At 33.3% G+C, this 10718-nt stretch overlaps 1 protein-coding gene across 1 annotated transcript; it reads right to left on the bottom strand.

Annotated features, from left to right (window-relative positions):
- Nucleotides 1–412: 412 nt before the first annotated feature.
- Nucleotides 413–1970, bottom strand: LOC110039517 (protein MEI2-like 6). Its single transcript, XM_020744617.1, has 4 exons — nt 1214–1970; nt 1009–1131; nt 768–912; nt 413–694 (listed from the first exon to the last, which is right to left on the bottom strand). The coding sequence occupies exons 1-4, from the start codon at nt 1870–1872 to the stop codon at nt 539–541; spliced, it is 1083 nt and encodes a 360-aa protein (XP_020600276.1). The 5' UTR covers nt 1873–1970; the 3' UTR covers nt 413–538.
- Between the last annotated feature and the right edge of the window lie 8748 nt (nt 1971–10718).

Below are 10718 nucleotides of genomic sequence, written 5' to 3'. Positions count from 1 at the left end.
CTTGTATTTACATTGATTAACATCTAAAATATTTATACTTAGTCCTGAAAATGCAGGTGAAATATGCTTCCCTTCCAATAGTGACATTTATAAAAAGAATTAACATAAACAAAATCATCGTACGAACCCACACCCACCACCACACTTAAAGAATAGATATCGCCCACTTCATCCCCCTCCATCGGTTACCACACTTGCACCTTTTTCATATTTTAGAGCTTTTTTTAAGCCTTTCCCAGGCATCATTTCCTCATTAATGCTCGCCGCTTACGTTTCCCAATGCTTCCCGTTCCAAAAAAATAATTAAAAAACAGTAAATTTCCAGCATAAGCAAGCAAGCAGGCTAATACATACTGCCAAACAGACATTACATTCCAGTTCTGTAATACAGAAAAAGGTAAATAACATCAGATGCGTGTAAAAAAAAGAACTACCTTTCCTAATATCTGTCATCTTTCTCTCAGTCTATCCACCCATAAACAGATTCTGAAGGCATGGATAGAAAGCGAGATAGAAGGCGCATTACTGCTGCTGCTGCCTATCCAGAAGTGGAACGATGGAGAAGTTTTCCAATCAAGTGTTCTGGAGAATCGCGAGAGCCATCACGGCTTGGATGGAAGTAGACGGGTAAATATTCTGACGAAGAGCAAGTAAAAATAGATCGTCTGAAGTGTTTTACCAGCTCTTCCAATCCCTGCAAATTCTCTCTTTTCAGACATTAATCGCTCAGTAAGAAGATATGCTAGCAGAAATTAATAAACTTTTACCTGAATTTTTGCGTGGGTTATCTCGCAGATCTTGCGAGAGCCAAATGTATCATTCCATGGCTTTAAATGCACGTCTTGATAAAACTTTGTGGCGGCCGCTGGAGTAGTGAAGTTGACGAATGCGTATCCGAGATTATTGCCGCTACTGTTTTTAAATAATTAATCAGATATTAAAATTCTAATAGGAATATTAATCCAGTAGAGTCAATTAGCAAGATATGGTGATAAGAACTTCACTTACATGAAGTCCATGGGAAGATAAAGAAAATCGAACTCAGATAATGCTGTGTCAGCATCTTCTTCCGTGTTCTTCATGTTCTCATTGCGGCAATGTTGATCCAGCAAATCTAACAACTGCTTCCTACTGCTTAAAAAAACAGAACATCATTGAGATTATCTATCATGAAGACTAAATAAAATTGGAGAGTCGTGAAGTTCGTCAAAACCTGATCTTGTTTGGTACATTCTTAATCATGACGGTGCTTTTCATTTCATCAGTGAAATGCAAATCGTCGGGCAAACAAAAGTTTGTTTCTTGCGGCGAGTTATCATCTAAAGAAGCAGACTTGCGCACCCATTGTTTATAACTCCTCTTCATCAGTTGATTTCCATGGCGAATTCCTCGCATCCCTCTAATCGCGAAGCGAGAAGAAGACACGGTTCGCAAGCTTAGTTCAGAAACCCGTTGCTTTTCTACAACTCCACCGAGCTCCCCGTCGCCTACTCTAGGTAACGCCGTTGCTTCGGGTTCAATAAAGCATTTGGAAGGCGGGATATAGTATGAGAAATTTGGGAAAACAGAAATGGAAGGAGATTGGTAATAGATTAAGGAAGGGTGGATAAAAATTGTGCCTTTGCTGATGCAACTGTGTTCATATCGTTGGGGGAGGAGTGCAGAGAAAGGGTTGAGCAGAGGAGGGCGAGGAGGAGGATAGTGGACAGATAGCTCGTCTCCGGCGGGGGCGAATGTGGTGGTGGGGAAGAAAAGAGGCGCGTTGGGGTTCAGTACCGTCGCCATGGCGAGCTGAAGAGGGAAGATCAGAGGTCTGGCGGGCAAACTGTTAAAAGTCACAAAACGCAATGGCAGGGAAGCTGCCGCGTGCATATAAAAGAGAAGAGGGGGCAATCAGCTCGTGCGGATGAGAGCTTCTGGAAGTGAAATGGGACAAAATGGACAAGATGGATAGAATGACAGGGGAGAGAACGCGAAGCGAGGATATAGAGAGATAGAGAGAGAGAGAGGAAGATAGAGGGGGTAGAGGCGCAGGCTGATACTGTCGTGGTAATCATTCCATGTATACACATTTATTGCGCCCAAACTGGTGGTAATATCATTTGACTCTATTAAGCATAATGCATATTAAATCAGAATTTAAATTTTTTTATTTTTTTTTTAAATAATTATTTTGTGATCATTTTTAATATGAAGGAGAAACAAAGCTAAGTGTACGACCACAAGCTTAAAAAAAGTTTGAAGTCATTGGCCACCAGTAATCTTCATTGACTATTACTAGCTAAACTATAGTCATGTAGCAATTGAGTCCATGTTATCATCTATAGCTTGCTGTTACCTAAACATTATAAGCTGGGATTTATTTGGAATCACTCTTATCTTTTGTTATTTGTTTTTTTTTAATATTTTTATTTTGTGCATTTTTATGTCTTTATTTTTTATTTTATTAAAAATTTTTTGTTATAAAAAACACCTACAACATCTAAGAAATCATTTTGATTGTTTCTAATAACATTTAAACATAGTATCTCATATAAATCATGTTTTAATTTAAATTAAAATATAAATAAAATGAAATAAAAAATAAAAAGTAAAAATTGAAAGTGTTCCTAAATAAACCCTACGTTAAGATTATTATTTGTTACTTTATAGAAATACTAAAACAGGCAAATGTTCATAATATTGTAACCATGTTTTCTCTTGTAAGAATGAAGTGTTACATGATTATTATATTCTTTGAGTATGTTGGCTCTCGTATCGTTCATTGGTTCACACAACCTAAAGAAGAGTTGTGAAGGTAGAGATAGAAGAGGATTGATGTATGTTCTCTAGGCTCTAGCTCAAATGAGATAGAAGGAGATAATCCAGATTTAAAGTTTCTTATGATGTCTTTGTGCCCTCTATGAAGGCGGGAGAACTCGACCACACAAAAATAGAAGAAAAATATAAAACTATAGGTTGTATAATACACAATTATCCACAACAGTCGAATTTCATCATGGCGATGTGAATATCCGACGACTCGTGTCTGTTATTGAGATATGATTTTTTACTTTGACAATTATCTTATCTCAAGATATAATTGTTTAAAGATCGACAGATCATTTCAGCGAGTCAACTTAGCAAATAACAAGCCAACGGCCGGTACATAAGCAGTTCATTAGTATAAATATGCTAATTTGTCATGTAACATCAACACAAAAATTTTTTACCCAATTATCATAACTTTTTTTTATCACATATAACAAGCCTTCAAAAAATGACTGTCCACTGAGAAATCAATACATTTATCATCGAAATCAATTATATAAAAGGCAAAATATCTTTTAAAAGGAAGGAATGAATTTATTTATTTTTAAATATTATCCAATATATATAATATATATATATATATATATGAGAGATTTATTAATAACTGAAAAAACTAATTTTTTTAATTACTTTTGTAATTTCTTTCTAATGAACAGATTAAGAGAAAATCTTTAGCATTAAATGAAGAAAATCTATGACATCCCTGAAATTACTGCTGTAACAGTTCCCGCCCCATCATACTCCTCAGCCTCTCTCTCTCTCTCTCTCTCTCCTTGTCAATCTATCCCTAAAGCACGAGCAAACTGCTGCTGCACGCTCCGCCCAAACTAGCTGTAATTCATCTGCTTCAGTTCTAATGGCAGCAGAAGTCAGGCTTTACATACATACAACATAATTTTAAAATATTTACATACAGTAGCTGTCCATTCATATATGTGTTTCTCTGTTTATGATTTAGATTTTATTTTTTATATATTTCATATTTTATATTTGCATGAAAATACAGGCATATATATAAATCTTTCTAGCTTTAACTTTAATATATTCACATATGAGTACATAAATTTTTTTATGTATTCATATTTAAATTTTAATATTTTGCAGGGGCGACCGCAGTTCTGTTGAGAAGGGACAAGTTTATTCGACTAGAAGAGTAAATTTTGTCCCCGTCGCATTTCACTATTTACATAATAAACTATATAAATTAACTCTTCATTTTGAACCAGTTAATAATTTTTATGAAAGTTTTAATAGGCTAAAATATTGATCTGTCAACATGATAATTGATGTATGCTAGAGAATTTACGACGATAAAGTAATGAATTATCATCTTAACATTACATTAGAATTCAACATACTAAAGTGAAATAAGAATAATCGGGAATGACAACAGAAGTTTTTACGTAAAAAATCTGTAGAGGGAAAAATCACGGAGTCTGGGCTAATTGCGCACTATTGGTTGATGATTACACAAATAACTTGTCTCATAGACGGGAAATGGAAACTTTATTTTTCATATTACAGTGTCGACTGACGACATTTAGTTGGTGATAATTGATGATGATTGATAGTTAGCGGTGACCGACGACGGTTGGCGGAGGTCAACGGAAGTCGGTGGTGGTTGACAACGATCGATGACGATCAGCGGTGGCTGATGTTGGTGTGGAGCCCAATCTTGTCCCGCCTCCCGCTTTCCCGCTTCCTTATCCAATTGCAAAAAATCACGATTTCTCTCTGTCAGAGAAACGGTTCCCTCCAAGCTTCCCGCCTCCACACTTTAACTATCCCCGCCTCTCTATCCTTTTTCTTAAGTCGCGATGCGTGTGCTTAGAGGAAGAGGATGGAAGTCGCACGTCTCCTTCAGATTTTGCACGGTCCCTTTGTGTTATTCTTCGGTTTCCTCAGGATAGAGGAAGAAAAGTGCAAGCAGCAGTTCCTTGCCACAGAAGAAAAAAGAAGAAGAAGATTGTTCTCCCTTGGTTTCTTCTTGGTGGCTTGTGGCAGAAGATAAATTGAGTTTATTTTTCTTGTAAGTTTGTCTTCTTTGATGTAACTCTGTGTAGAATTTCTTTGGTGTATCTCAGTGTAGAGAGAGAAGAAGAGAGAGCAACAAACTGAGAGATTCCTCTTATAAGTCAAGACAATTGACCGGAGTAAATTCCTCAAGTAGTAAAAATCCTCGGTAACTCTGTGGACGTAGGCAATTTGTTGAACCACGTAAATTTATATGTTCTGCTATGTTACTGTTTTCTGGTCTGAATTTTTCTTGTGCTATTTTTCGCTTCGTCAATCGTTCTCCTGTTTAATTTATATATATACCACATCAACTGGTATATCTCACAACAGCTGACGACAGTTAATGGTGGTTAACGGTGGTTTACTGTTGTCGTTAGGGGTCGACGACGATCGAGGGTGATTGACGGAGGTCAGCAATGGTCAAAATCAATCGACGGTGAGGGACTGAGGTCGGCAAAGGTTGACTACGAACAGCGGTGGTTGAGGACAGTCAACAGTGACGCTGAGCTGCAGTTCCTCCTCAATATCTCATGCTCTCTCTCACTCTAGGCTTAAGCTCCCCCTCATGAGATGGGTGGGGCTCTATTTATAGTGTTATGTGTGCAATTAATGCAGGAATATGAATTATTTTTATCGAATGGTCCAGATAACTTCCTTCAATCAAACGGCGTTTTATGGACATTTGGATGCTTTAATGATGTCGGAATTGAGTGATCCAATGCTTGTTGGATTTTTCTTATCGAGACGCTCGATTAGCTTATGAACTTGCTAAATTTCAAATCCTTTTGACCTTTCAAATGGGTCTGAGAATCTTCCAAAAGCGGTTAAATGACTTGATTCGGGCTTGATTTGACTTAAATTGACCTAACTTTGATGTCATCAGGTTCCTCCCATCGAGCTGGTCAGTTTGACTATAAGTTTGTTAAATCGGAGTTCTGGATGACTTTTTATCAAAATTTGAACATCTCTTGCTCAAATTATTGTCTCAATAGCAGTGTCATGCATTGAGATTTGTGTCGTATAATGAAAATTTATTTGAGGCTTATCATTTGCCCTCGTATTTTAAGGCGAGTTCGTCATCCGAAAATATTGATACTGAAATTTATAACATTTTTGTGAGGCATACATTTAAATATATTTATTATAGATTATATTCTTTTGATTTTAAATAAATATAATATAAAATTGTATACATTGAAGAACTTCACAGCTGTTTGTTTCACTTTCATGTATATGAGTGATGAATTCTCATATAACGCTAAGACGATAATCCATTACTCTACCGCCACAAATTTTCTAGCTCGCATCAATAAATAATCCAACAAAACGTCATTTATAGCCAGTAGAAAATAACCAAATATATAAAAATATAAATTTAATTGTAAACAAAAAAAATTATTATGCGGACTTGCTATAGAGGTTGAGCAGAGCGTTATAAAGAGATAAACCGAGGTTGAACAGAGCGTCTTAAGCAGGAGTGCTAGAAAGGCCTAGCGAGGTGCAAGGCGTAGAAAGGGTGAGCAGAAAGCCCTATGTCTTAAGAGTATGAGGCAGGGCTAAAAAATTTCTTCAATAACAGCAGTAATTAATAATTTTAAAAATAGCATCAATTATTATTGACGGTCATACTTGTATTTTAATTTTAATCAACAAATAATAAGAATATGCTAGTAAAAATGATAAAAAAATAATATAATTTAAATTTATTATATAATAATGTACTATCAATATTATAATTATTTCATTAGATATTATTAAAATGTCACTTATAAATTACTGAATGTCTTCCTATTATTAGCTAAATGATAAAATTAAAGGAATGAAAAGAAATTATGTATTTTAAAGATAAAAAAATAAAATGATTAAAAAAATATTATTTTTATTCTTTGGTTGCATGTAAAATAATTATATAAAAAAAGTAATCAAAAAGTAATTTTAAATCCTAAAAGACTGAGACATCTATCTCCTTAACTAAACCAAGAATACAATGTTCGGCCGTAGATGCTTGCTAGAATAGCCACCGATAGAGAGAACACGAACAAAATGCAAAAGAATATGCTACACATACGAGAGTAAAATTAAAGAGGCACAATAAAGTCGCAACAACATAAGAAATTGAGTTGAATGAAATGAACATTCATAAGCCAAAACCATATGCTACAAAAGAATCATCTCCAAGTTCCCATGATAGCAAGCAAAAGCAAAAGAAAAACGAAGAAGAAAATCAACCTGCACACATAATTTAAAGGGGTCATTCTTCGCAACACTTAATAGAAATGTTTAGTTAAACATCGAAGAGAAAGCGAACGTCAAAGGAACCAAGGAAGCCTGAATTTGTTTTAATGACGAGCATAGTGGAAAGTTATTTTGCACATTGCAGAAGAAGAGACATTCACAAATAAGTAATTAATAGAGATATTATGCTTAAGAATTCAATAGCCCGAGATAGTTAAATTTTCACATAGCCGTTAGGGACAAAAAAGTGCCACGAAAAAATAAAACTCAAAAGCTGCCACTCGTATTTATCATGACAATAAAACACAATAATTATCTAAATGATATAATTTTTCATCTTAAAGTTATGAAATTCAAAGCTAAAGTATTGAGTGTCAGGGATGGGAGAACCCATCACAATAATTAAATAGATCACTGAAAAGAAGAACAAGTCAAAACATTCAACATGGTCAAATAAACCAATATTCTCGATAGTTATTGCTGGTCACCCGAAATCGCTATAACCTCCTAGGGTTTGGCATGATTAACCGAAGGTCGTGACCACGCCCGAGAGGATGTCGTCAACTTATCATGAGAGATCGTCATTGATCACCAGTGATCGACCACCACCAAAAGTTATTCCAACCAACCACAACTAAAATAAGAATTGATTATGGCTCTTTAACCAACTTTAGTTGTATCAACTACGATTTCTCTGAGCAACTAAAATTATTACAGTCACCAAATAAGACTTAAATGAGGAATTACATGAGGAGAAACTGCCCGAAGATCAAATTGCTCCTGCTATACGTAAAAATCTGAACAACAAAGGGAGTAATTATCCCCCATTTGCCCTTAACACATGGTATCAAAGTATAGAAGAAAGAATCAAGTTCTTAAAGTAACAAAACAATTAAATATATTTAATTCAATTCCTATATATATATATATATATATATATATATGTGTGTGTTCATAAGAAATTATATATTTTTTGTTTGATTTGAAAAGAAAAATATTAAAATATTAATTGTCATACAAATTTCTTTTACTTGGCATTTACATACATACATATATTCTTATGTATCTACCAATCTTACACCTATTTTTATATTTACATACACAATTCGTATCATACTCAAGAACTCGTTTCATCATATAAACTAAAGTACATAATCTTTTCTAATTATTGATGTAACCCAAGTTTTAACTATTAAATTAATTAATATCTTATTAATAAAATATATAAAATGCATAGAAATAGTGCGAAATTTCATACACATCACAGCATTTTATGGGGTGTAAATGAACTGAACATGAAGAAACGGAGCTTGTGTTCGTGTTCGGTTCGTTTGAAATTTAGTTTGTTTAAAATAAGTTTGTGTTCAAAATTATTCGTGAAGTCACTGTTCGTGTTTGTTTCTTAACGAATGTGTCGAACACGAGCTGTTCGTGATATAAATATATAATATCTATATTACTTTATTACTAATATAACATATTAATATATTATTATTAATTTATTATATATTATAATTTATAAAATTTAATTTTTTTAAAATATCATCAATTTTTTTATATATAACTATTTTATATTTCGAACAATAATGATTCGATTACGAACGAATGCATCAGTGTTGGTGTTTGGTTCTTTTGGTTAACCAAACGAAAAAAAATTATTAACGTTCGTCTCGTTTACTTATCGAACGAATCGAACACGAACTCATTGACAAATCAAATACGAACTGTTCGCGAACAACGAGCTTTTTTTAACGGCCATACATAAATTGTATATCCAAACTCTCTTTAATAAATTTTAATTATTTGACCGTTATGTATATGAATAAGTTTTTTATTGACATGTAATTATGTATGTATATATATACATATTCTCGATTTTTGTGAATAAAAATATTATCTTTGGGGGATATTGATCCGTAATAAATATGGGTTGCGTTTATTTTGTTATGACACATGCATTAAAATAAAAGGCTTCATGATTCGTGTCCGATCACTTTGATGTGACTTAGTGATGATTACTTATCTTGACTTTCGTGTATTCATATTTATTTATTTCTCCAGTTTGGTCGCCGAGTCATTGCTGGACCGTAGTTTTGGCCCATCCATCTTATGTGTGTGCATAGAAGAACAATGGGTTGGGCTTTGAAGATTGTTTGTGGCCCATTTTTCTTTCTCTTTTCTATTTGTTCTCCTAGTCTTTAAAAGTTACATTAATAGGGCAAAAATCATTCATAATAAAAATATTGGAATTAATCAAAAATGATTTATCAAATCATTAATATTTTGAGAAAATTATTGACCAGATATCCGAACATGTTGACATTGATTAGACCATTTAAAATACACAGCAACGTAGTCAGTAATCATCGTTATTCGAACAGATATAAGTGCACAAATCATATTTACTAAATAATGAATAAAAAATAGGTTATTTAATATATTTTTTTAATATTTATATTTTGATGTTGGATTAAAACTTTTTACGAACACAATCTTTTATGGTTATTTGTGTTTTTACTTGTCTGAGAGTACTTAAATGGTTGAAGGTAAACTTGATCAAGATTCCACATTTTCATTACCGTTTCATCACAGTCTATAAGTAGTTTTTGAAGCTGTTATCCAGGCTTGTTAAATGGGAAAAAAACATTACGTCCGGAGTTCGGAGGCAGAGCAACGTCTTGACAACTGACATGATACAGCGGGCGGAGCGGGAGCTCGGATCTCCATTGTATCACATCTGTTGTCCAGACGCACGTAATTTTTTTCCTATTAATCAGGGTCTTTACTCTACGGAGAAGCCGGTTCTAATTTCTAGTAACTCTCTCTATCGCAAATTATTATAAATAGGAGGGAGTTAAAACAAATAGACATTTCTTCCTCTATAAGGAATGTAAAAATCAAAGTTTAGATGTTACATATGTAATATGTAAATATGAAAAAAAATGTGTGGTATGTATGTAGATATTATCCCTGCATTAGTCTTTACAGGAGAGAATAGTTGCGAGAATAGTGGCCAATTCACATCGATGGTAATGGCTGCCGACTGCACCAATTGAAACCGGCAATTCGACAGCTCTCATTCTTCATTATTTCTTCGGTGGGATACCACGCAATTATCATTGCTTTTCCCGTTTAGTCACTTTCGAATTTTATTACACGGAGTTTCAAAATAAATTAATTCTTTATTATTTTTAGCTTATATATATATATATATATATAAGTTCCCTTTTTATTTTACTTTCTTTGTAAGGTTTATTTTGTGGTGAGGTCACCCTCTGTAGGTTAAAGTCCCGTTTAAATAGTTAGGTATTGCACATAATTCTTACATGTGTGCATATCTCTCTCGAACATAAATTTATTTTTTTTATTTTAATTTTTTTAATCTAAAATTTAATATTTACGTCTCCTTAACATCACATTAAGAATTTCATTGTTATTATTTTTTTAAAAGTAAATTATAATTTTTTTAATTAAACTAAAATGTTAGAATATTATGCATATAAATGTGAAAATTTAAGTTTGACATTCATAAATGCAGGAGAATTATGTGCATATATATAAAGTTTCTTCGGCTAGGGCATTTACAAACTTACATAATTCTTATGTATTTACATATTTGATACGTGAATTTTCATATATATATATATATATATATA

The sequence above is a fragment of the Phalaenopsis equestris genome, unplaced genomic scaffold (assembly GCF_001263595.1).
Source record: "Phalaenopsis equestris unplaced genomic scaffold, ASM126359v1 Scaffold000002, whole genome shotgun sequence".
Lineage (NCBI taxonomy): Eukaryota > Viridiplantae > Streptophyta > Magnoliopsida > Asparagales > Orchidaceae > Phalaenopsis > Phalaenopsis equestris.
Note: the sequence above shows the minus strand (reverse complement) of the source record. Positions and strands in the feature narration are given on the sequence as shown.

Excerpts from the sequence above, each read along its gene's own strand:
- LOC110039517 (XM_020744617.1), bottom strand. The coding sequence starts at position 1,872 with ATGCACGCGGCAGCTTCCCTGCCATTGCGTTTTGTGACTTTTAACAGT. Across the intron at positions 913-1,008 it reads TATCTTCCCATGGACTTCAT|TAGCGGCAATAATCTCGGAT; the intron begins GTAAGTGAAGTT and ends ATTTAAAAACAG. Across the intron at positions 695-767 it reads TAACCCACGCAAAAATTCAG|GGATTGGAAGAGCTGGTAAA; the intron begins GTAAAAGTTTAT and ends GAGAATTTGCAG.